At 49.7% G+C, this 26625-nt stretch overlaps 7 protein-coding genes across 7 annotated transcripts, besides 1 other annotated feature; 4 read left to right on the forward strand and 3 right to left on the reverse strand.

Annotated features, from left to right (window-relative positions):
- Positions 1–26625: part of a sequence feature (contig 1.43 127..338545(1)) that runs on past both edges of the window.
- On the reverse strand, positions 1543–2342 carry ANIA_02546 (uncharacterized protein; the record flags this gene model as incomplete). Its single annotated transcript, XM_655058.1, has 4 exons — positions 1543–1799; positions 1924–1958; positions 2043–2228; positions 2326–2342. 4 exons carry the CDS (start codon positions 2340–2342, stop codon positions 1543–1545), a joined length of 495 nt encoding a protein of 164 aa, XP_660150.1.
- Positions 3041–10935, reverse strand: ANIA_02547 (protein easB; the record flags this gene model as incomplete). The annotated part of the gene is made up of 6 exons (XM_655059.1): positions 3041–4180; positions 4232–9329; positions 9381–9430; positions 9477–10391; positions 10475–10561; positions 10621–10935. The coding sequence occupies 6 exons, from the start codon at positions 10933–10935 to the stop codon at positions 3041–3043; spliced, it is 7605 nt and encodes a 2534-aa protein (XP_660151.1).
- Positions 11892–13384, forward strand: ANIA_02548 (protein easC; the record flags this gene model as incomplete). Its single annotated transcript, XM_655060.2, has 1 exon — positions 11892–13384. The coding sequence occupies one exon, from the start codon at positions 11892–11894 to the stop codon at positions 13329–13331; it is 1440 nt and encodes a 479-aa protein (XP_660152.2). The 3' UTR covers positions 13332–13384.
- ANIA_02549 (protein easD) lies at positions 13857–15827 on the reverse strand (the record flags this gene model as incomplete). Its single annotated transcript, XM_655061.1, has 6 exons — positions 13857–14159; positions 14225–14550; positions 14601–14763; positions 14810–15055; positions 15106–15486; positions 15549–15827. 6 exons carry the CDS (start codon positions 15825–15827, stop codon positions 13857–13859), a joined length of 1698 nt encoding a protein of 565 aa, XP_660153.1.
- Positions 19121–20121, forward strand: ANIA_02550 (uncharacterized protein; the record flags this gene model as incomplete). Its single annotated transcript, XM_655062.1, has 4 exons — positions 19121–19243; positions 19367–19547; positions 19619–19696; positions 20066–20121. The coding sequence occupies 4 exons, from the start codon at positions 19121–19123 to the stop codon at positions 20119–20121; spliced, it is 438 nt and encodes a 145-aa protein (XP_660154.1).
- Positions 21766–24069, forward strand: ANIA_10325 (putative protein kinase; the record flags this gene model as incomplete). Its single annotated transcript, XM_050613080.1, has 2 exons — positions 21766–22456; positions 22508–24069. 2 exons carry the CDS (start codon positions 21766–21768, stop codon positions 24067–24069), a joined length of 2253 nt encoding a protein of 750 aa, XP_050468922.1.
- On the forward strand, positions 24599–26371 carry ANIA_10319 (APC family permease; the record flags this gene model as incomplete). Its single annotated transcript, XM_050613081.1, has 5 exons — positions 24599–24756; positions 24809–25068; positions 25123–25271; positions 25338–25926; positions 25983–26371. 5 exons carry the CDS (start codon positions 24599–24601, stop codon positions 26369–26371), a joined length of 1545 nt encoding a protein of 514 aa, XP_050468923.1.

Consider the following 26625-nt stretch of genomic DNA (forward strand, 5'->3'; position numbering starts at 1 on the left):
TTTTGTTTTTTACATCGACATTGTTCGCAATCATACTCAAGGTATACTTAACGTACGATTGGTGGATATATTCCATTGGTGCTCAACAACAACCACAAGAAGCATTGAATCCAATCATGCTGATCATGAGAGACGCCCTCCGATACTGGTTCGCACGCGAGCGATCCCGCGAGCTAGTACATTAAGCTCGGGACAGCCCTTGACCATTCAATCATTTTCGCTCTGATATTCAAGAGTTTTCTCAGTCTGAACCGGACTGATGGAAACCGATCTAATCGGCGGACGTGCCCCTGATGCAATAATGACTTTTGCTTTTGCTTCTTATCCAGGTCTATTTTATGTATCTTACGTATTAGTTTTTATCCTTTTTTATTTGCGTTTTCCTTTTTTGTCTTTTTTTTTTTTTTTTTCAAACCGAGAAGGACGGGACGCCTAGATCATTTGGCAGGTACCAGAACCACATTATTCATGATGCGACGAGTCCAATATTGTCGGAGCAGCGACGATCAACAAGGCAGGGCTGGCAAAGATCAGGATCCCGACTTTAAGCCTGCTAGCTGCTGGTGGCGGGGAGAGGCAGAGCTGCAAGTTCCAGAAGCGAGATACTCCGAGGGCTTGTTTACTTTTTTTCCCCGATTGCGTCAACTCCTGCACAAGAACAAGCCGGACCAATGGTCTATTCCCACGCATGGCCGTGGCACTATCGACCCTAAATGCAGTGGCTCTAATGGTGTGCCGACGTGTCCAAAGTACAGATCCCTGGGCCTCAGGTACCCAGTCGCGAATCTGAGCCTCGTTCGCAAGCTTGTATTGATCGTCGAATCCAAGACATACTGGTTCCACTGAGCTGCTATCCGGTCGCTAGCACCCCCAAACGCCACCAGTATTCAAATATATTTTCTCATCGGACACTGCACGGTAAATTACAGCGCTGTGGGCCAGATTGATGGGGAAGTCTTCTGCCATGCTGAGTCTATGATTCAACTCAGCTGAGCCATGTTTGGTGTCGCGTTGACTTGGCTCGCCGCGATTGTTGGCAGCTTCGTATCCGAATGCTACTCTCCTAGATCACTGTAATCAGCTCGAGAGTCAGACGCAGTCTGCGTGCCTGTCCCAGTCACAGTGTTCCGCTGCAACACTTCTCCTGTGCCTCCGTGCCGCTTCGCCGAGTTTCTTGGTCTTGCTCTCTCGTACCTTCTCCTGGATGTTTCTACGTTCACCACTTGCATTCTCAAACGCTGGTAAATCACCTCTAGATCATTCTGTCGAAATCTAGCCTTGAAACGCGACACTCGGTTTCTTTCTGTTCGCGCTGAGCTTTGCGTCAATAATGGCGACCTTCGACAACCCATTTTATAGTTTTCCCACCTCGCCTTTCACAGAAACATTCTGGACGAGTTGGAACTTGGATGATTTCCCCGTTTTACCCCAGAATGACGAATTGAAGACAGATGCAAGCTGGCAGTCTGCCATCTCGATGCCGGATTATTCTTGTCTGCCCCTCAATAACTTCTCAAGCTTGGTCCCTACTGGCGATTCAATCTATATCCCACAAATTCCAGATAGCCAATTTGATCCCCCAGGTTGGGTACCGCCAGCCGACACTTTTGGGGCTCCAGTGTTACCAGCGGCTTCCACAGCTTTTCCATGCGCCCATAATTTCACAACCGACTGCAATCCGTTCCAAGACTCGTCGCACCCGCCGTCCGGCGTATCAACCCCAACCGATCGCTCCTCTCCATCTGAGTCTAGCAGCAGCCGTCCCTCGCCCACGCCCTCTGCCGTTACCAGGACCAAGCCTAACCGCGACATAAAAGGCCCTATCCGATGCTGGGAGCACAGCTGCGGCGGTCGGGCTTTCTCTTCTCTTGGAAACTATGAGCGACACCTACGCGAGAAAAGTGGACGAGCTAAGAGCTTTACCTGCGAGCAGTGCGGCCAGCGCTTCACCCGATCGACTGCGAAGAACAAACACATAAAGCACGGCCGGTGCCGAGCGCAACAGGCCTGATAAACTACCAACCAAGGACATCATCACTTACACTTTATACCCGATTTCTTTTGCGAATGCACATATATACATATATTGAGCTGGGATTTGGAGCGACGGCAAAAATTTTTCTTTTACCCTTGGAATGAGATAGGAGTTGATACAGCACGCAAGCGCTGTGGCTGGCATGGACTGGCAGGATACTAATTGGACCACAAGCATCTGTAGGGTATTCCACCTAAATAAGTAAATATGTAAATAATGCAACCTGTTGCGATATTGTTGCTGCGATTTGGTACAGTTTAATTTAAGGGGCTCGACTAAATTAAGCTTACTTCAGCGGTGCGAACATGGTTCGGATAGCCGATGCTAGTTCCGATCTCATGAACGCCCTAAAGGTGACGCTATTTAAACTACCCTTATTGCAACAGATAATTTTCTCCAGATAGGAGAGGCAGAGCTATATAGATCTAAAGCATATAGGATACCAGTAGCATTGAAGGTGATTACTTCAGACATGGGCACGTTCGATTCGAAAGTGCGCTCAATGATATTAAGATCGTCCAATTTCCCCATAGCGTGAATATAAGGTCGCTGACTGCTGATAACAGATATCCTGGAGAAAGAAATAGCACCCTTGATTTATTAGGCTCTAACACTCTACGAAGAATAGCAAGCTTGCTAAGATGTTCTTGATTTCAAGACTCCACAAACTGATGTACTATATTGAGGATTCGAGGTATGGAGCTGTGCTATGCTAGTACCTGGTCAGTCACTTATGCGCTTTTCCTATAACCTACCGCAGCCGAATCCATCATTTTGAAAGAACACATGTGTGAGCATCCAAGAGATAAACATTAATATCTAAGAATAGTAGTTATATATAAACGCGTAGACACATTAGAGGTAGCACAGGATATATCCCGAAGAATATTGTCGCAAATTAGTCTGTCACAAAGTGTATCAAGAGAACACAAAATGTGGTTAGATTTAACCATCTTGATCAATTAATCAATGAAAAAAAGACATATTGAGTTAATATGAGCAAGATTAGAGCTTGACAACCCTCGACTCCTTCGCCACAATTGCCGCCAGTTGCGAGATGCTCCCTGTCCCGCGAATAACCATAAGCTGGACATTCGCATGCAAGTACGCCCCGATCCAGTTTCGCAATTCAACAGCAACAAGCGAGTCGACGCCGTAACTGTCAAGACTCTGCGCAGGTGAAAGCATCTCCACAGGCGTGACTATAAGCTTGCTTAGCTGGTTGAGAATCGCGTTTGTGACGATATGGACAGCTTCGTCGAGTTGTGTTGCCGCTGATAGGAGAGTGATTGCGTCGAGAGCCTCACCGGCGCTCTTCTGCTTACTGCCGTTGTGCTTGACGAGTTGAGAAAAGCGACGGTCCGTCATGAGGAAATCGCGTCCGTTCTCGGATTCGTCGTCGGAGGCGATGAGCCCGATTGATGCAACGCAGGTGCTTGGGTTGGCACCGCGAGCGTTCAAGATGGCGTGGTTCAGAACGATGAGGACGTCAGACACACCGATTGACCCGAGCCCGTTGCGGCGGAGGGCCTCTGCGACTTCCGGGTTCTCCGAGACATATCCGACGTCGCGGATGGGGCCGATATTGATGGAGAATGCGGGCTCGCCTTGCTGTACCATGTGGCGGACAAACGTGTCCTGGAAGCTGCACGCCGCGCTGTAATTTGACTGGCCGTAGTTGCCGCGCACAGCGACGATAGAAGACATCATGACGAAGAAGTCAAGCGATTTAAATGTTGTGTGCAGATTCTGCGATCCGCGAACCTTGGAGGCGAGAGCAGTGCGCCAGTCGTCTTCTGTCATGTTGTCGAAGAGAGTGTCGCGGAGGACCATGGCCGAATTGATAACTCCGCGCACAGGCGGTAATTCTGAGCGCTTCAGCTCTTGAGCCAACGCAACCACGGCGTCAGCGCAGACGACGTCACAAGGTGGTGCAATCAGATTTACTCCGCGGCCACGGATGTTACTGATGAATGTGCGGCTGTCTGCATCCTTTGCACCCGAGCGTGAGAGGGCGACAATGTGCTTTGCGCCATGATCAGCTAACCAGGTGGTAAGCCAGCGTCCTAGACCACCCAAGCCACCGACAACTATGTACGATGCATCTTCGTGAAGCCTGGCCTGCTTTGGCATAGACGGGACAGCCTAGACAGATGAGCAAGTTATATTCACGTGTAGGAAGTATTTGGGACTTACCGGTACTTCTTGGTTCTCTTCCACCGTGAGGACAATCTTCCCAGTATGCTTGCCAGCCTGGATTTGACGGAAGGCGATCTCAATATCAGAAATCGGCATTGTGGTCAGAGTCACTGGTCGAATAGAACCAGATGCTGCAAGATCCGCAATGTCATGGAGCAACCTTCTCGCCAAGGGTTTCCTTTGCTCAATAATAGCCGTCAAGTCAACATAAGAAAAAGTGATGTTGCGTAGGAGGAACTCCATTGGCATCAAAGCATCATCCATTAGATCCTTACGCCCAATCTCAACGAAACGACCGAAGGAGGCCATCAAATTGCATGATTCGCGGAACATTTCGCCGCTCAGAGAGTTCAGAACAACATCCACACCATAACCGCCTGTGGATTTCATGATCTCCCCGTAGAAAGCTGTCGTACGGCTCGAGAAGATATGGTCGTAGGGAACACCGTATTTAGCGTGAAGAAGATCGCGCTTTGCCTCGCTTCCAACTGTGGCGAAGACCTCGGCTCCGAGATGCTGGGCAAGCATGATCGCGGCTTGTCCAACAGCACCTGCGGCGGAATGGATAAGAATCTTCTCACCCTTGGACAGGGAGCCCTTATCAACAAGTCCATAGTAGACCGTAGCCCAAACAATCGGAAGCGATGCGCCCTCTGCGAAGGACAGAGAGTCGGGTATGACCTGACAGCAGTCTCCGTGAACAAGAGGATAGTTGGTGTAGGAGCGGGAATAAAGTGCGCAGACCCGATCTCCGGGCTTGAAGCGGTGCTTCATGTTTTCGCCCACTTCGACGACGACACCGCTGCAGTCGTTTCTCATCTCCGTGATGCCCTCAAGCTGGCCAGCAGCGATAAGAACATCTTTGAAGTTGATACTAGCTCCACGTAGTTCGAAGCGAACATCATCAGGTCCGAGAGGTGGGCATTCAATATCGTCCTTCCAGCGAATGGTCTCAAGTAGACCCGGAACTCCTAGCTCAGCAGTCAAAATTCTGCCCGTACTGACGAATGGAACCGGTTCTGAAGCTGCTTGTCGACTAGTCAAATCCACATCTCTACTGATATCAGGTCTGTATGCGTAGCGTGATACAAACAGCTGCCCATCCTTTTCCGTGAACTCATTCTCAACTTCACTACTGAGACAGTCAAGGTCAAAGCTCGAACTGTTAAGGATTATCGGGAGAACTTCTTTAAGTTTGCTCATGACTGGCACGTTGGGAGTCTGGATGTCCAATACAACCTGGCGCAGATTTGGATATTCCAGACGCATTGTTCGGGCGAAGCCAGCCCACAAGCCGGTTTCTGCATGAGAAGAATCCGCCATGGTGCAGTTGCTGACCAAGAGCACGGCCCGCGATTTCAAGATCCAGTTTTTGAAAGAATTCCAGACATTCACATCTGGTTCAGCGCATAACAGCTTGGCAATTTCTGGAAGCAAGATGGCAACTCCCCCATGCTGACATGGATGAGTAATGGGCAATAGAGCTACCGACGTCTGACAGGCCTGCTGAATCTCTTGCGCCTGCTCTTCTGTGGCGTTGGATGCATTTGAATCTGTGAGGAGATGGATCGGAAGCGATTCATTCCTCCTCGGGAAAGGCGCAGTAGATATGAAGACGCTGAGACTGCCGCCATTTTCATGGGGGTAATCAACAAAGGCCTTTTCAATATGAGCAAAGCCAGCCTTTTCCAATCGCTGACACCACTCAGAGTCCGTAAGAAGGGGGGAGCGCGTGCGACCTTCATCATAGCCAAGCCACCAACCTTCAAATAGGCCAAAAACTATGTTAAAATAAAGGGTATAACGAGAGATCTCCATTAGCATAAACTTGCCTCCGGGCTTCAACAAGGGTCTGATGTTGCGGAGGGTCTCATCAATCCGCGGCGTCGCGTGGATGACGTTGCATGCGACGATGAGGTCGTATGCGCCTTCCTCAAATCCCTGCTCTTGGGCATTGCGCCCCGCATCCAAGACGCGAAACTCGACCACGTTGGCAAGATCACCTAGCCGCTCCTTAGCAGGCTCGAAGAAGCCGGGTGAGATATCTGTGAAATCATAACGCTGGATAAATCGGCCGCTGCAATCGTTCAGGGCCTTCAGAATCGGCAGTGTGGCTGAACCAGTACCGGCGCCAATCTCAAGAACCTTCAGTTGCGGGTTGAAACGACCTAGCTCGTGACAATACGCGCTCATCTGCGGGTATAGTCTTGATGAGCACCATTCAGTATAGACACGGGACAACAAGTTGTTTTTCGTCAATAATGACAACGCAGACGTCTTGCCCTTGAGGATATCCACTAGATGCGGTCCCAGAATAGCTATTGCCTCACCGATAACTCCAAGGTCTTCGGGTTTGTTCTCGAGTAGTATATTGTCGTAAGTTTCGTCTGCAAGAGTACCCATCCACTGGAAATAGCGCTGGAGATGGGTTTCCTGAATGTCATTCAGCGAGATTTCACGTATAGCGTTTTGCGCAAAGTGGATGGTTATTGCATCCAGGGCACGGTTGGTCTCCATTAGAGAGCCTAACTCAATTGTAGCCCTGCAGACCTGATCTCGATGTTCTGTTGTCCAAGCATCAACATATGGAACAAGCGTCTGAGTGTGGCACGCCTCCCTTTTCGAGACTCCTGCTGCAACGTCACCTCCCAAGCTAGTGACACGGATACCCTGCGCGACAACAGCCATTTGGTTAATCTCATCCTTGGTGTGAAGGTCAAAGACTAATGGCTCATTCCGGCGAATCGTGGAGCAAGTCAAATAGCTCCCTGGAGCCACATGACGATTCGCAACCCAAAGCTGTTTTATGAAGGTGGGCACGTATGCGGATGAGCGGCCATCTTCCAAGTAGATCACAGTAGACAGACCGTGGAAGAGGGCAGAGTCAAGCACGGCCGGGTGGAGCAAATCCTCCATTCCGCCTGATGGCATCTCGTACTCGGGAACGCGAGCAGTGGCAACGCACGAATGCTTGCTGCTACGAATTTGGTGCAAGTTGTTGAAAGGGTGCTGCCAATCAAGGCCGTTTCGTTTGCCAACGGCATAGAACTTTTGTGGTATGGTGCCATGAGTGCACTCTGAGTCGATACGAGAAATATCAGCAGGCGTGAATATACTCCTGAAACCTTCAACAGAGTCAACCTCTGCCTGGACGAGACCGCGACAGTGCTCCGTCCATTTCTGGTCGGGTGTCACGGTGAAGATACGGAACTCGTTCCAGATACCTGATGACTCGCGAGCGGTTCTCGCTTGTGGACGCAGAGATAGCGAGATCTCGACTTCGGCGTTCTCATCAGGTAGCACGAGGCCTTTCCCAAAGCTAACATCACGGAGACGAATAAATTGAATTGTAGAAGCTGGATTGGCTGTGTGCATATGCTGGCGAATGGCCTGGATTGCCATTGTGATATAACCTGCCGCAGGGAATGTGATGAGCCCTTGTATAATGTGGTTACGGAGCCAAGGGGTTTCCTTGAGGCTGACGAACCGCCGCCAGCGGGGCTCTAGTTTGTTAACATCTGCAGAAAGGGTTCCAAGGAGTTCATGCGGGAGATGTTCTCGGTGTCTATAGTCCCTAGACAGGCGGGTTTCGTGCCAAAAGCTACGGTCATGGTCGAAGGAGTAAGGCGGCAAATCAGCCAGTGGCTGGATGTCGCTATCCTTGGAATCCTTGTTGAGATCACAGAGACGAACCGAGCCGTTCTTGATGGCCAAAAATCCCAGGCATCGGAGAAGAGCGGTTTCTGCGTCATCGCCACGCTTCAACGTGTTGGTGTAGGAGGCTTGGCCATGGGGCCCTGGAATTGTCTTGAGGATCTGGTTCACTGGACCACTGAGTTGAGAATGTGGGCCAACCTCGATGAGCGTGTCAATGGGCAAACCATTGTAGTCCTGCTCACACATGGTTCGTAGTGCCTGCGAGAAGAGGACTGGACTGACCAGGTTCTGCGCCCAGTATCCACCGTCAAGAACAGTCGATTCGTCCAGCTCCTTGCTTGTGACGGAACTAAACATGCGGATAGATGAACTAACGGGCTTGGCTTTCAGACCCTTGAGCGCTGCAATGTACTTGTCCTCTATTAATTTCATTTGGTGAGAGTGATAGGCAGCACCGTGGGTAATCAGCTTGCGATTGAAAAGCCCTTCCGTATCCAAAACCTCCTTTATACGGTCAATAGCCGCTACGTCACCTGATACAGTGACACTGGATGGGCTATTGAAGCAAGCAATGCGCATGCGTCCAACATCAGTACCTAGCTTGTTGATATGCTGCTCGGCAATATCGGGCGGTGCACCAACGGCTATCATAGCTCCTGGGGATTGGTTCTCAGCAAGGAGTTCACTGGCCAGCTTCCCACGGTAGTATGATACACTTATGGCATCTCTGAAGGAAAGAGCGCCTGCAGCATATGCTGCCCCGATTTCGCCGCTAGAATGGCCTAGTACAGCCGAAGGCGATACCCCAAATTCGTTCAGAAGGTCGACCAGGGCCAGTTGGATAGCCGTGCACATTGGCTGAGAGAAAGCTGGCTCGTTCACCCGAGAGTCCGCTTTGGGCCGGCAGAGTTCGCTGAGAAGATCCCACGTACAGCCCAGCCTTGACAGCTGTTGACGTGCACGCTCAAGAGAGCGAACGAAAGAGGGATAGCTTTTGAGTAGATCGCGGCCCATCTCGGCATATTGCGCGCCCTGACCGCTAAATATAAGGGCAATGCGATGTTGCCCGAATTTCTCTCGTCTAGTAATAGTAGAATGTGAGGCAGTGATTAGCTGTTTGATTAATTCGTCAAGTTCTGATGCGACAAAAATGACGCGATAAGCATGAATAGACTGTTTAGCTAGGGTATGGGCTAGACGAGCGAGCAGGGCATCAGGGTTAATGGAGTTTCGGTGATTGACGACAAGATACCTAGCCAGCCTGGCACACACCCTCTGGCAAGCTTTTTCGCTTGCGCCGCTCACCATGAAGACTCGCGGTTTCTCGGAGTGATACGATAACTGCAGGTGTCTGCTTAAAGACAACCGCCCAAATGCAGAGATGGCCTCATGAGCTGCATCTATAATTACGTGGGCATTTGTCCCGCCATATCCAAAACTATTCGCCGTTAGTACATTTTGAGTAGTTAACTCTGAATCGCTAGCATACCTATTAAGAGAGATGCGACGCAGTGTTTGCCTCTCAAGTTTTGTGGGGATCTGGTAGAGTCAGTGTTGTCATGTTTTCGACAGAATTCTTACGTACTCGTAAATTCCACTCCTCCAGATGGATGTCAGGGTTCGTTGTCTCATAGTTCACCTGAGGCGGAATCATACCGTTCTCAAGCATAAGAACGGACTTGATCAGCCCAGCGAGACCGGCGGCACTTTCCGTGTGGCCAATATTTCCCTTGATGGATCCAATGGGCAGAGGCCGGGAAGGCGACCTCCTTTGCGTTAGGGCCGCTGCAATAGCGCTCGTCTCGATTGGATCGCCAACCTTGGTTCCGGTGCCATGGGCTTCCACATAGTCAGCATACAAATCCAGCTTTGCCTGTCTGTAGGCCCTTATGATGGCTTCTTTCTGGGCAACAGCGCTCGGCACACTGATACCAGGTGTCCGGCCGTCCTGGTTCAGGACAGAGTTTCTAATAACAGCCCGAACAGGGTCACCATCTCGCAGGGCAACTGATAATGGTTTGAGAACAACACCCGTGACACCTTCACCTCGTCCATATCCATTAGCACGAGCATCAAATGGAAAAGATCGACCGTCTTTAGAAAACATTTTAAGCCGGCTCTGGTAGTGAAAGCGTTGTGGGTCAAGAAGTAGGTTAACGCCTCCAACAAAGCACTGCGTGGTTTCCCGGTTCCGCAAGCTGAGGACCGCTTGATGTAACGCCACTAAACTTGACGAACATCCAGTATCCACTGTGAAGCTGGGCCCGCGCAAATTGAAGACATATGAGACCCGATTGCTTGTGATTGCAGGCCCGGTGCCTGTCACAAGGTATAGAGGTGGTCTCTCAATATCACGAGTAGCTATCTCGTGGTAATCCGAAGCCCACTGACCGACGTATACACCGGTATTGGATCCCCACAATGCATCCATCGTGATACCGGCGTTTTCAAAGGCTTCGTAGGCTACTTCGAGCATCAGGCGTTGCTGGGGATCCATTGCCTAATTGCAGAGGCGAAGCGTTAGAATCGCATTCGATCGCTAATTTGAGACAAAGGCCTGCGCCATGCATATTTTATACATACCTGTGCCTCGACAGGGTTGATCCCGAAAAATGTAGCATCAAACTTTGATATATCTTCTCGAATGAAGTGTCCTCCTGTGGCATTTGTCTGAAAAGAAATGAATCAATTTAGCACATACTCTTCTTGAACCATCAAGCGCCGCTTACTGTTCCAGACCTGGTCCCTGTCGGGTCTTGGAAGGCCTTCATGTTGAACCGTGTCCCAGGCCCTGGTGTCCATCCCGAGCGACCAGATTTCAGCATATCCCAAAGCCCAGAAACGTCTGTTGCGCTTCCTGATAGTCGACATCCTATACCAATAACTGCGATTGGCTCCAGTGAGCCGGGGCCAGCCCTTGTGCTGCGCTCATCAGATGTATTGCTATCATTGTCGCTGAGTATAGACCACGGCGAGGAAGAAAGCCTCTCACTGTCTGACTCGCTATCAGCGATCTCAACACGGGACCTGGATGCAGGACTCATGGCTGTAGAAATTAGGAGGTACGGCTAATCGTTGACCGTCTGAATAGCATGGGGTATCGTGATCAAGATACGGGATGTTTGAAGAAAGATACAAGGCCAGCGTTAAGTACAGCACGCAATACCAGGGAACGAATCCTCGGTTCTAATCCGTCATGTCAGGTCCACCCAGGGCATGCCCAGAAATCGAGTTACCATTTTCATTACGTGCCATGATCGGGGTCGTTGCTAGGGCTTTTCCACCAAGGGAACTATTCTCCCTCCACGGAATCACTGACGGACAGATTATCTCGGTGGCGAAACTTTCATTTCCTGCAGCGCCCGAAGTATGCTATATCCGAGATACCCTTGGACGTGTTCGTTGCAGAGTGGTCATGGGGAATCACGGGCCAATCACTACCGAAGAGAACAGGGTTAGCCCACTATGACGAGACGAAGGAAATAAAAGGAAGGTAGGTTACTCCGTAACTCCAGAAGAGTCAAGACAGATCTGCGATGCCCAGGCCATAGGACCGGCCGAACTACTTGCAGACGATCGACCCGCCATTTGACGCGAAGGAATCACAGATCGACAGGCCTAATCTAGGCGAAGGAAAGCAGAGTGGGCTCTGCTGCCATGCGATCCTATTCCCAAGAATGGTTGAGCGCTAAGCTGCTGGATCTGCATTGATACTCGGTTACGTAGGATGTTGTCAGTATGTGACTGTAGGGGTGTAGTGGAGAGAAGAGGAACCTGAGAGGAACCTGGGAGAATCGATATTTGGCGATTAGGCTTGGCGTTGCATTAGGCCGGAACAGTGCGTCGCGTTATGTCCTGCTCCAAGCTTCGCGCTCCATATATGCTCTTGTTTACCTATACAACTCTTTTTTTGCAATGCAAAGAACCCGGTCAATCAAGCATCTATACAAGCTCTATCTTGACTTTGGGACTGTGACCAAATCTCAGGGTTTTACTCACAATGGAAGAAACAAACGTCAAGCTCAGCGTACCTCTAAGCGAGGACGTGATCAAGCTCTCGGCTCTAGATCAACAGATAATGCGATTCTATGCAAAGGCCGTCTTTATCTTTGAGCGCGATTCCTCAAAAACCTCGATTGACATTGTTCACCACCTGAAGCAAGGCCTCGCCGTGACCTTGAGCGAGATACCTGACCTCGCCGCGACCATTGCTCCAGTCCCGAATTCTCACCGCAAGGACCTGGAGCTACGCATCGGGCCCAATTCGGGCGTCCCTTTCAAGGTCGTGGATCAAACAAAGCAGGAATCTTGGGTATATGGCACCTACCCTGATCTGGCTGCGAAACACTTCCCCACCAGTGATATTCCTCACGATATCCTCTTCATCCCACAGCCGCAACCAAGCGCGGACGGACTGCCTGCTGCGTTTCTGCAGGTCAATATTATTGATGGCGGAGTTATCATCGCGATCTCATGGCACCATTCAGTATGTGATGCGAGAGGCATCAGTATCCTGATCGATGCCTGGGCCAGGCATACAGCGACGTCGCTAGCAAACGGCAAACCCGATCTGCCTGCGACACCAGCAGAGGGCAGCCGTGATCGGTGGCGATTAGATCACGGCCTGCGAGAGGTTACTATTGACCAACTTCCCGAATACACGATTGATAGCTCTGCCCGCGAAGACCCAAGCGGTTCCTACCTGCTCGACCGCGAAAACCCCGTCACAGTACCTTATTCTGTAAGCACCTGGTATTTCAGCGCATCATCGCTCAAAGCCCTCCGCGATGCTCTCGCACAAGTCGAAAACGACGAATCCACCCAGTTCACTAAAGTCGAGGCCGTCTCAGCCCTCGTTTGGAAACACATGAGCATCGCGCGCCAACTGGACAGATCCAACCCGGACGGTTCCTCGCTCTTCACCACACGCCTGGACTTCCGCGCAAGAACAAAGCCACCCTTTCCTGATACCTTCATTGGAAACATCAACGAGCCCACAGCCCGCGTACGCTTGCCCATAGCTGAGATCTGCCGCGCCTCCACCCCAGAATCCCTGACGACCCTAGCTGAAGCTGTGCGCGCCGCCACCGAAAACACTACCGAGCAAAGCATGCGCACGCTCATCGGTCTAGTCAACGACGCGCCTGCGGTCACCGATGTTGCTTGGAAATATAACTACTTTCCCGGCCCTGACCTGGGTGTAACTGATATCTCGAATATCGATGCCATGAAGAAGAACTGGGGCGCTGGCTTGGGAACCCCAACTTGTGTTAGGTCTTATTCTAGAGAAACGGGTCTACTTTACCTGTTTCCGCAGGATGATGATGGAGGCTTTGAAATTCAGGTTCAGTGTGAGGTGGAGGCTGTGGAGAGACTGAAGGCTGATGAGACTTTCACAAGATATTGTGAGTTCAAGAGGGCTTCCGCGTATAATGCGTGAATTGGTACAACTGTAAAGATAGGCTCTTTTTTTATATTTTCTTTCGATATTTATTTTTTATTTCGGACTTTGATATACATTTTATCGTTAGTAAATTATGAGCTTTAATTGAAACTAATGTTGAGTAATCAAAATATATATATTCTTACTGCATGTTGCGAGCATAGGGCATTGACCTTAGGAAATGGACCTGTATGTGCATCAAAGCGACCCTGCAAACATCACTTGGAGGTAGATAACCTAGTCCACTAGCAAACAGGTAAGTCCATATCGTGCTCTCATCTACTTGACATATACTCTTAGCACTATGTAAACTACGAACAGTGAACAACCGCTATCGGCGGAGATTCTGAGCTAGCCGAAGTTAACCAGTTCAGCATTCCACTAGGCTACGCTGGCTCCATAAAAGCTGTACCATAGAGCACGACAGGCAGTCCTTAGATATAATCTTTATCATTCATTTAGTGAGCATGTATCTACCCAATTAAGATTAAAAAGTATAGATATTCCTCCTACGGGATGGGTTTAGTTCATGGCCTTCAAATCCTTCTTCAACACTTTCCCACTCTCACTCTTTGGCAACTTCTCCAGGAACACAATTCGATCGTGAAGCCAGTGCGATTCATGCAGCTTTCCCTGCACAAATTCGTCAATCTCGTCAGCCAGATCATCCTCGTCCAGATCTTCCATCACGGTCTTCGAGCGCACGATGTACGCTTTCGCACGCTCGCCAGAGAGCTCGTCCGGAACGCCGATAACAGCTGCATCGATTACGGCTGGGTGCGAAAGAAGGACGGACTCGATGTCCCGTGGGAGGACTTGTTCGCCCTGTTTTGTATTCATTAAGTTGACCTTGCTCATATATTTAAAATTCCATTCAAGAAACGACGTACCTTGACTTTGATCATATCCTTGATGCGTTCGAGAATGAACAGGTGAGCGTGTCCGTTAGGCGATTTGCGAAAAACACCGATGTCTCCGGACTTAAGCCACCCCTTTTCGTCGAAGGTGTTCTTGTTGGACTCGTCGTCGCCGACGTACCCGAGGAAACAACTGGGGGAGTTGAAGTGGACTTCGCCGGGCTCGTCGAGGCCCTCTGCGTCTGTACCGTCGGGCTTGACGAGTCGGATCTCGAAACTTGGAAGGAGGGAACCAGAGGAGCCGTGCCAGACATCGTGTGGGCTTGTGAGAGTTGCTACCACACCGGTTTCGGTGAGGCCTATTTGTCTCATATTAGCCGTTAGCTAGCGCTAGGGTTATTGACAATACCGTATGCATGGTTGATTTTCCACGTGGGTCGCAGTTTATTCAGTTTCGCGGCGATACTACGATCGAGTGCTGCAGCACCAGTGACGGTCGCTTGGACGGATGAGAGGTCGTGGAGGTCAAGAAGGAAGGGGTTCGCTGCTAATGCCGCAAGGATTGGGGGAACCTGCGCAATTAGTTTGGCTTGCATTCCTAGGCCTGAGAATACAAACCACGTATAGTCTTTCGACGCGGAAACGCTCAATTGTCTTGAGCATCAACTGCATATCGAACCGGGGGCAGATAACGTAGGTGTCTCCGCGGTAGACCATGATGTGCCCAATGTTCAGTCCATATCCATGGGTCAACGGAATCGCGCCGAATGCGATCTCGTTACGGCCATTCTTAGCATAGCTCTCGTGCATGCACACTTGCATGACATTGGCAATGAAGTTGTAGTGTGTGATTTTGGCCAGTTTCTACAATTGCCCGTCAGCCATCATCTCCATTCCCGAGAAGAGCCACCGACCTGCTTCCCTGATGTTCCACTGGTAGCGCAGTAGTATGCGACCTGTATTTTTGCGCGGCCTTTCTCCCACTGTAATGGTGGAAGTCGCTGCAACTTCTCACCCTCAGCAATCAGTTGATCTACCGACTTGAACTGGTCAATCGGCTCGGGATTCTGAAGATACGCTTCGGGTAATGCCGTGGTATAGATCTTGTCTCCGGGAATAGACAGCTCCCTGGCAGCTTCCAAAGTGTTTGCAACAAGAGACTGACAGGTGAATATGACTCTACATTTTGCTCTTTTCATGTGCGCTACGACCTCGGGGACGATACTAAACGGATGGAGCGGGAGACAGATCCCATTGAGACGATGGACGGCCCAGCAGAGAGCAAAAAAGTCAAGCTATTTTTTTTTCTTCATCAGCTTATAGCAAAGGAAGAGCAATGCAAACGAGTGTCACCGACCGTATTCCAGCTGTAGATACCGACAACTTTATCCTCCGGCTCCCCCTCGTTCGGCGACCATCCCAGCTCTTGCGCAAGTGACCGCGACAAGAACTCTACTCGATCAACCAGTACCTTAGTCGAGTATGACTTTCCGGTAATTGCGCAGACAAACGGAGGCCGTCCGCCGCATTGCGGGGGAAGACTGGTGTTTCCTTCCAACGCAAACTGGCCTACAGGAATAGAGTCTGGGATTTCGCAGGGGATCCGTGGCACCCAGGAGGGAGAAGAGAAGACCATAATGATAGAATGTAAACAAGGGACTTTGACAAAGAACGTAGAAGTTAACTCTCTCGATGGCTGCCGTGGTGTTCTAGAATGAGAACCGCCCTGAGATGATCAACACTATCGCCGACCGGTGCGTTCAGTGAGAATTCATTGATTGCCGAACGGTTCCATAGCCGAAGGAAGCCAGCTTGAAGCTAGCTCTGGCTCCGCGATACGTCACATCTGACTAGATTGAAAGAGTATGAGTTGGAGCTGTGATCTGCAAGGCGAGTTGTAGAAGGGGAACGTACCGTCTGCTGACTGAGCGCGGATAGGGGCGTGCCCGTAAGGCCTTGGCTTTGGCCATAACAAGCTTTCATTGTAGTCAGCCACGTCAAGGAGATATTATCCGTAACACTTTGTGGGCCTTGCCTACCAGCCACATCTTACAGGTTCGGTCTTCCAGACTCTGCGCGCTTCAACCCTATCGGCTTTTCTACGTGTCATACTGAGCTGCTCTCTAGCTTAGAGCCGAATCCAAGTCATTAGGGGACAAAGGTTAGTTGTTTTCAGGTACATAGACCAATGAAGTGAGGAAGCAGCATGGTTAAGTTTCCAGACTGACATTTGACGGTCAATAGTGTCCGTGAGAACTCCAAAAACTTCTTGGTTCGGCAATAAGCATCCCATAAGAAAGTGTTTCTCTTTACCGCCGTATTTCAATATGACAATATTACAATACCATCGTCCCGGTTTGAAGAACATTGGCTTTGCTGCGCCAATCGATCGTCGGGCGGCTCGCCGCGTCGGAAACCCCAGCAAGCCCAGTTCCGATTCGTAACCGAAGCTAACGGATCTCGCCTGATCGACTTCAGCTCTCTACAGAATTACCTGTCCTGTAAACACTTGCGAGGCGCATCTACTCCGTACCTACAGCGGGATGGCTGAAGCCACAACGCCAAATCACAACTAGCAGGAAGGTGCATAGTGCATGCAGCAGCAGTGGAATCAGCAGGACTAGAACGCCAGGCAGTCTTCGGATTCCGCCAGCCGTGACCTCCCGTGAGGCGTCTCTGACGAACCATGCACGCCAATTGTTGGAACCGGTTCGTTTGCGCGTGAAATAAATCCTGATGCCAAGGGTGGACTCTAGTGCCTGTGCGCTGGAACAATATGAACCAGTCGAGATTGCAAGCAAGGGATGTTTCCGACGTGGAGACCGACTGCTGCCCAGTGTAGCACCCACTTATCCGGTTTAAAGAGCTGAGACCACACTGCTGAGTATATGGTCAAGCTCCACGGTGTGATTGTGGACTCTATTGTGGATTAACCAGCCTCCCGGCACAGATGATCCAGTTTCCCGTGCGGGCTCTGGGCTACCTTGCCCACACATTATGTGCGATCTTTGCCTGATAACCGGGCCTGATCTACTCCTGAATGGTGCCTGTCCTGACCCAAAAGCTGAAAAATGGACCGTCCCACACCGGCTAGATCTGGGTCTGTGCCGGGGCCCACAGTTTCCAGGCTAGCGTTTGATGTCACGGTGACGTGAACCTTAATTCTGGATATGATCTTGGTCGCTTATTTTCCCTTTACGGGAATTGCGAGACTGCCTATCGAGGATATACCCCCGCTGTGTTACTGTGATCCTCTTGATGTGTCGATCTCGCCCCATAAGTTTGGCGGGAGTGAATCTCACCATGAATCGAAGCAGCCCGCATGCTTGTTTAGGAAAAGCTGGAGGAAATGGATGAAGTTATGTCGAGATAGCATCATGGGATGGAGCGGGATGTGCCGTGCTGCTAGAACTGACGAAAGGTCATCGAAGCCTTACAAGCTGAAATCCCCGAAATTTAGCCAAAATAGCAGAATGAGCGACGGAATAATTTGGACGGAGTAATTTTGGAGGACTAGGTAAGTGAGCACCGAGCCTGCCCGAGTAGAGACTTCGATGTTCCGACTAGGTACGCCAGGCTTCGCTATACAGTGTAGCCATCTAGCTTCCAGTAAAGCGGCACTTCTCTGAATCTTGATTGCCGATATCAGTTCCAGGTTCGAGCTAGCCCGGCAATAAACCTTGTCATAGTAGTGTCAATCTTCAAATATGGTTAGCCAGTATTGTCCAGCAGTCTGGGAGACTTCAATATTGACAGCCAGAATGACTGAGGGTCATGGTATATCATACACAAGTCATTGATCTTATATTATAAATCAAATTAAGAAATATTATTGCTCTCTGGGGCTTTTCACCTGCGCATTTGCCTTCTGGTAGAGGTCTGCTTCGATGCATTGGGAGTACAAAGCATCTAGATGTCTTGCTTCGTAGTTAAAGACAATCCACCAGCCGAAGAGTAATCTGATATCAAGCACTTCACAGGCGAGGACGGTACTAAATATCATTTAAACGGACAATATCTGCTTCGGGCCACTGGATGTACATTCGCCTGGTTTATGTCCCTTGGAGTTAGGGTTACCAGTTCAAAAATAATATTTGTGCGTACTCTTCATAGGTATGCTGCAAGGACGACCTCATGCTTTATATGTTCATCAGCCATCAGCTATCTACCAGAGTAACATTATTTATGTGCGAATGAAGCCACCCATACCGTATCCACGATAGGGTAGCTGGTACTAGTACGTGGATACATGTGCAACATGCTCTCCCCTAACAGCACGTCCTTATGTACGGCGGCCACAGAATGCTATGCGGGTATGCTGGGTCCTACCGTACCGTCAGCTCCGTTATCAAATCTCCGGATCCCGTTTAGAGTCCAGGAGCCCGTCTATCAAGCGTCGGGTATGGAACCATATGTGCAGAGGTGATCCGCACTGAGGACGTTCCGAGTATGCAAGATAGGCGTTATCGGTGCTAGTTATTGATACTTCTGACATAATTGTATATCCAATCGGAGGATTCCTGCAGTGGAGATCTCTGAGAAGTAGAAGATGTTGTGGTTGACTGGGCAGAACTCGGCAAGGGCTGAGGAGAAAATGGGTTTGTCTGGACTCTTAAGGGCGAGGACTTCGTAACATCATCGCTATTCTATCAGCTTTGGAACGGTATAAGTCTTTCAGCGTTATGTGACTTGAGAGCAGTGATTGAGTCTAATAATAGTGTGGTAGATCAAACTTTGATGAAATAAGGGTTGCACTTGCGCTTGCTGAGCCCTAAAACACGCCCCAGGATGAGAATTGAGTCATAACCTTTAAAGAAGGAAAGTCCAAAAGACTATTGGGTAGCATAATATAATCTGTAGGTTTCTTTCCTCTCACTGTGCAGCTTAGGAGGTCCTGCAGTCGTTGTGCTAGTGAGTATTCCCACGAAAATGGCTACCGGGATGAGCCCTATCATTCGTAATAAGATGATAGCTTCAATCCATAGTACACATACCTATCTGAAACCTCCTAAACATCCGCAGTTGCATGATATTGGGCATGCAGCAGTCTCCGTGAGTTGTCGACCCTTTAATAACGCTGGGGTTATTATTTCTGTATGTAAGCAATAATGCAGTCTTAGAGTCTGTATTTGCTACGCCCCGAGAGTCTCAAACAATCTTAATGATAATGTACAGGACATCAGTGGTGAGATTATACTTCCCATCGTCTTACTAGTTCCGGATGATGGTGTCTCGCTCGCCATCAGCGTCAAATCGCAGCTGCTTCAGAGGCTTCCTGAGAGATTGCTTCAAGGTAACATTGATGACCGGCCACCTAATCTCCGCGCAATCTTCGCAGTGTCATCGTCAAGGCTGTGTATGTCTTGCATTAAAATCCCCACATGCAATCCAACTAGGCCAAGTTTAATTGTATTTACCAAGCCACAGGTTGGCACTATTTTCATGCAGCAGTCCTAGAAGGTAGGGGTTTGGCAGCCAAACAGAACAGGCCAAGGCATTACAAAGGTGGGTAGAGCAGAGATATCGACGCCGCTGGCGGTGCAGACCAGGAGCTGCGGTGATATTGAACAGATGATTTTCCACAGTCACGAATTAGCGAATGTAAAGTTGCAAGTTCGCAGATGGTTACCGTTCAGATCTTCGGGGAAGACCCGAACAATACTCTACTCCATAAAACAAGTGGAGATGTAGGCAACCTTACATAGTCTGATGGTAAGCCCTGCCATATATACGCACCCCAGAACTCCAGTGACATCGTACAGAGACTGGGACAGAAATCAAGCGTGGTCGCTCGAGTTATGGGCAACCAAGCTTACTCACTTGCAAATAGACCTCTGCATTCTCCGTGACGTCATCTATCTGGTTCTGTATTAGATGTAGAACATGTCTTGATGACCATGGATGTGCAGTCTGAAAATGAATATTACTAGGGGTGCTGGTGAAAGTTGAAGAAACATCTAAGTCGTGGTCTGCTAGTTCTTGGAGTAAAGCACAAGATAGCCACTTGGTCAAACCTATCGATATACAGAAGGTGTTAGGCCGGCTTTTTTTTTTTTTTTTTTAAAAAAAGCTGTTCGTCGAGACATCTATCCGATCGCCGGTCATTAACTATTGCAAACCTATAACTTCCAACGCTATCCGGTACAAGAGTATATAGACGTCAATCCAGTTGAGGGATAACACGCTGCTATATAGAATATCGAAAGTAACAGGTAAGAGGAACTTGGAATAGCATAACAGACAGCAAAAGACGTGAAAGATAGCAACAACATCAGAAACAAAGTACGCCAAAACAAACCAAAGCAGACTAGCAAAATACAGTGGGACTTCAATGCCTACCAATGCCGGCATCATCATGAGATTAAAGGAGGAATTTTTTAGGTAGGCTAAGAGACGATAGTAGTAGTGGCAACCGAACCGGAGCGTTGGGTAGGGAGCTCTTATCTCCTCCTAAAACGGTTGGGTTACTGATGCTTTTGATAATATTAAACTCACCTTTGGTAAAGGTATTCCGCATGTCTTTATGCAGAGCTGTACATTAGAACCGACGCATTTCGGTGGAAGACGGTTTGAAGAGTAAGCTTTTTTCACGATACTCATCCTGTGTAGATGCGCCTCGTAGCCGTTCCTTCGCTGCAGCCAATTGCAGGCTTGCTAGTAAGAGGCCTGGATCAAAGGGCGTGTCGAAGACATCGAGAACCAGACAGGCTTGAAAACTCTGATAACGACAAGTTTCGAAATCTTCTAGCGTTTCGAGATCAACCGGGTGAGACCGTGTCAACTGAAACGGACGAAAACGGTCATGTCAATATTCTATAGTGAGGGAAAGATTAAGAGCCAGGAATAGCTCAAGCACCTTTAGCATCAAAGCAAGTTACAATGACTTGAGGGCTTCGGTCTCCAGGTGGGCAACGGATACTATTAAGATGAAACACATTAAATGCCATGTATGTGGCTCTCGGTTGCATCACCCGGGGGTATTATTGCCCCTTTGAGTGGTAGAGGTGCATATGCAGGTGTGTTTCGTCTCTTCCAGGCTTTACGCTGTGCTGTGAATTTCCTGAGAAATAGCGGCCTAGAAGTGGGCGCTTGAAAATACGTCTGATATGGATTGAATATCCGTTCTAAGATGCCTTAGATGGTCATGAACGTTAAATATAGACCAGCCATTATTAAAGTATCAACTTGAAAGATTCCTCATCTGGTGATGGCTCTCGCAACGCAATGACAGGGGATGGTTATTTTTGGAATCATGATCTGAATGGGTGAATGGACCCAGGTAATTGATGAAACTAAAAGGAATAGATTGAAATGTCCAATCAAAGCTTGACTCATCGTCGCTGAAGACCTGTCTACTACCATGGCGTGCAGAGTCAGCCCTGTTCCGTTCCACAGAAGAGAACAAAGGGGAGCGGCCCTTTCATCCTGATGGTAAACTTCACCACACATACTCATACTTAACTAGCTCATGATTTTCTCGTTTCCTTTTCTTCTTCAGCCCAGTTGTTTTGCGATCATTCACGTTCATCCTTTATATCCCGCAAACCTTCTTCACAACCCGAGCTTTGGTAGACATGTCACCTCTGGAGTGCGTTGAGCCTGCCATCCAGCGCTCCTCCATTGCTGACTCACCTAGAGATCGTTTAGAACAGTCTCATAGAGAGCCTTCAGAAGCTTTCAGTAACCAGGAGGAAGCAGAGGCTGGTTCATACAGCGGAGAATCCGAGCCCTCAGGAGTCCGACATGTTGGCCCCTGTCACTTGGGACTAGCGCTCAATGGGCTTCTAGAGAGGCATACCGAAGGCCCGTGGGAGTACCTACCGGGAGGCCATCACCCAGTGCACTTGGGCGATCGTATTGGCGACTATAAACAATTCAAGGTCATCCACAAGCTTGGTAGCGGAGGGTTTGGCATCGTCTGGCTCTGTAGCTGGGTTGGCACCGACCCAACGATATACGTGGCAATCAAGATCCTCAAAGCAGAGTGGTCCGGGGAGGATTGCAGGGAGCAGGAGAATATCCGCTGGCTGCAGGGAATAGCGGACCGTGATCCTGACGTCGAGGAATGGTGTCTTCTCCCCTGGCAAGAGTTTACGCTTGACGGTCCGAACGGCACCCACCAATGTTTTGTCTACGAAGTAGCCGCATCAGGGCTGGGAAATATATCTCATGTGGTTGATGATGTCGATGTGTTTTTGCGGAAACTCACGCGCCAGGCAGCTGAGGCTATGTCTGTGCTGCATCGGCATAATATCTGTCATGGTGGTGAGTCTGTCGCAGACACTGCTTTCCTGAAACCTGCTAACTGTAAGCTAGACTTCAGACCTTCAAACATTCTTCTCAGAGTCAACGGTCTGGATGGTAAGTCAGAGAGAGAAGTCATCGACATCTTAGGCGAGCCCGAGGGAGCAGCTGTCGTCGTGTACAAAAACGCTCCTCCGAATGCACATCCCCCGCGCTATATTCTCAACCCAGTCTCGTGGAGGTCAACTTCATCAACACAAGTATGCTGTCACCAGATCCGTATCGCTGATTTTGGGGAGTCCTTTATAGCCGGCAACCCGCCGCCACATGGATCTGGGATTCCCTTCCAGTATGCGGCTCCCGAGGTTGCTCTGGACGAGAAGGCCGGCAAAGAATCCGATATTTTTGCTCTAGCAGCAACAATGTACGAAATCCGCTTTGGCAACAGACTATTCCGCATCCAGGAAGACGGCGTTGAGGCCTATGTCCACTTTATGGTGAAATACTGTGGCAGATTGCCAGAACCCTGGTGGTCTCGATGGAAGGAAACATGGAAAAAGGTGACCGAGCCTGCAAACGAAGATGAACTGCAGGATGAATCGACGGTCAAACTGTGGCATATCCGAAAGGCAGTTTGTGAGCCCATTGGACACCGCGTCAGCACTCCCGAGAGCTGGGCGTATCCTCACAAGTTGCTGGGGAGAAACGGCGTCATCGGTTGCGATGAACTGATACCGGTAAAGGAGAAGATATATCTCGCGGACCTACTTTATCGAATGACTGCACTTGACCCCAGGGAACGAATCACGATCGATGAGGTTCTTGAGCATCGCTGGTTTCGCTACGAAGCCGAGAACGCGGAGCCCGCTCGCCATGACAAATTTGAAGAGCGTAAGGATGACCTGTCTCGAACAGAGAATTCTGATCCTGATGCATCAGGCAACCAAGCGATTGTTGATGAGCTACCGCAAGCCGTTAATCCTGAAAAGCCTCAAAAGGTTGCAGACTACAATTTGCCTCAACTCAAGACTAATCATACCGGTATTCACAATAATTCCCCAACAGCCGAGGCTGAGACGGCCGAAGGATTTGCTATTCAGCCAGCGTTAGTAGAGACCGACAAATCTATGAATATTGACAGGCCTAAACAGTCTGAGCCTGCTGAACATAAGACTCTCCCATCGACCGGAGCCTCTGAACTCCAACTACCAGACGAACAAAAGGCCGAAGTCCTCTCCCTAAATATTCCCCTGACACCTGCTGCCGCCGCGATCAGGCTCCCAGAGTCGGGCAAGCCACAATATGCCGCCGCCGTAACACTGCAGCCAGTGGAAGACGCCAAGCTCATTTACATTCCCACCAACCTATCTCCTGTGCACGAAGTAAGTGAGTCGACGTCAAGTGCAGCGGAAAGCTTCCGCTCTGTAAAGGCTATCAAGTCTATTCCAACTCCTACTGACTCCGCTCAGACGGAACAAGACAGCACCGCTCGATCTGCGGTGGTCGACGGACCGCAACAGGTGGATGAGAAGCCCTTACTAAAAGACAAACAGCGAAGACGGCAGTCCAGGCTGCGTTCAGTCTCGGTGTGGCTTCGTTCTGTTGGCCGCGCGGCGCGGGCCCTATTTGCATAGATACCGGTTGCAATCCGCATTACTTACAGTTTCCTTTATACCTTGCTCTATTTGTTGGACTTATAGCTCCATATATGATACTACTAGAGCCATATAGATTGATGGTATGTCATGACGTGACCACTCACCCATACAAAACAAATAGAGCACATGTCTGCCGCGACACCACGCATAGCATGCTGCCGAGTAGAAGTGGGAATGACACAACAGCATCAAGCGAGACCACTGAGAATTGCCTGCTCAAAAGAGGGTGAAAGGTTTATTAAGCCAGTGTAGCCAGACGTCCGAATGCTCAATACTTGCTGCAAGCACATGCCTCTCTGCTAGGGCTGCAGTCCTGCCTGCCTGAACACCTGAGGCCTCCAACTCCGTACAGTTCCTGGCAGATGATTCACGTGACTAGGACTGTCAGTAAACACTGACGACGACAAACCGTTGCTCCATCCTCCATCCTTGTCCTTAGCCACCTGCATCTACTCGGTCACGACGGTCTCATCTTCCACCTATGTGATAATGAAAATTTATTGAAATGGAGTCTTCATTGCGAGATTCCAGCCCGATGGCCGAGGATAGCCACGAACACGCGGTCCTCCTTCCTCGCGAGCTCCCGGATACCGATCGGGACGAATATGACGGGTTCTCCCGCCAGCGCCGTCACTTAGGCCTGTTATCAACGACCTTTTTAATGTAAGCGTCTAACAAAAAGGAACTAGGGAAGCACATCCTAATGGACTTGTAGAACTAACCGTATGATTGGCACTGCTATCTTCTCTACGCCGTCTGCCATTGCCGCCAGTGTCGGGAGCGCAGGCGCTGCGTTGGCCCTCTGGGTAGTTGGCCTGATTCTAGCATACTGCGGTCTATTTATCTGGATCGAACTGGGATCTCTCATGCCGCGCAGTGGTGGTGAGAAGGTGTACTTGGAGGCTGCGTATCCGAACCCGCCGATGCTTGTAACGACGGTGTTTGCAGTACATATTATCTTTCTTGGGTTTACAGGTCAACATCTATTTATCCGGTATCGCGAATACTACAGCGACTGATATGGACTAGGCATTGGCAGCGTGGTTGTAGCTGAAAATATTTTGCTCGCTTTGAACGGATCCGCAACTGATTGGGTAAAGAGAGGATTGGCGATTGCTGTCCTCGCGATCATTGCCACGATACATATCAGGTTCAGTGCACTGGGGGTGAAGATCATGGTGAGTCATCCTGCAAAAACAGAGAGTTCATCCTGACAATAATAGAATGTGCTCGCTTCGGTCAAGATACTTATCCTGTTTTTGATCATTGTTGCCGGTCTGCGTGCTCTTCGAGGCGATCTCCCCCAGATCCCTGACCCGGCTAGTAGCCTGAAGTCGCCCTTTACAGGCTCTTCATCTTCTGTATCCCGTTACACCAATGCCTTGTTCAAAATCCTGGCCACCTACCAAGGCTGGTCAAATGCCGCATACGTTCTTGACGAGGTGAAGGACCCTCGCAAGGTTCTAAAGATAGCTGGCGTCGTGGGCGTGGGATTGGTAGGGATACTCTATACCCTCACCAATATTTCCTACTTTATTGTCGCTACTCCAGACGAGATCAGCAAGACTGGAGTCACAGTTGTCGCACTCCTGATCGGTAAAGTATTTGGAGATACTATGCTCTGGTTGACAGCTACCCTGGCGGCCTTATCGTCATTCGGGAACCTGATGACAGCATCTTTTACAATGTCGAGAGTAGTTCGGGAATTCGCTAGGGAGGGGATAGTCCCCTATTCTCGGTTCTTTGCCGCTACGACGTCCTCCGGCTCGCCTTCAGCAGCGTTTCTTCTTGTATTCTTGTCATCAGCAGTTATGATTCTATTTATTCCATTTGGTCAGTTTTTATCTCTCCTTGGCCTCAGCGTACTGAAACTGAAATTCTTTTGATAGGGGAAGTATATAATTTCCTCCTAGATGTCAGCCAGTACGCCATCGCCCTAGTCAACGTCCTTGTCGTCATCGCACTTTTCATCATTCGTCGGAAACAACCCCACAGGCGCACTTTCCGAGCTTGGACTCCCGTCATCTATTTATTTCTTGCGTCCCAAGTGTTTTTGCTCGTCACGCCGTTCATTCCTGCAGCGCTAGACACGGGCAGAGCTCTGCCGCCTTGGCTGTACTCCGTGGTTGCGCTTCTAGTCTTTTTCGGCTCTGGAGTCTACTGGTTTATGTCATGGGAAGTTCTTCCCAGGCGCGGCCAGTTTGTTTGGACTGCGCGGGAGTCAGTCCTCGCAGATGGATCTTCAGTTGTCTTGTGGGACAAGGTGAAGATTAACTAAAACATGCCTTCGCGGTGAATAACCTTCTGTATCCCCAAAGGACGCCTAATGTCTTTCCCCTTCCGCTGTTTCGACCATAAACCGTGCTCTCTGGTTCCCATGAGAGTGGAACCAGGTTTCAGCCAGAAAACCTTATGACAGGCCATACTCCAAGACGGAGCTGGTCTAGCCCCGTCATGGTTGAACCTATGGCCACTTACTTGGTTGCATTGACTTCCTCTTCAGCGGATTCATGGGCTCTGGCACCATGCTGG

This window comes from Aspergillus nidulans, chromosome VII (genome assembly GCF_000011425.1).
Source record: "Aspergillus nidulans FGSC A4 chromosome VII".
In the NCBI taxonomy this organism is placed as follows: Eukaryota; Fungi; Ascomycota; class Eurotiomycetes; order Eurotiales; family Aspergillaceae; genus Aspergillus; species Aspergillus nidulans.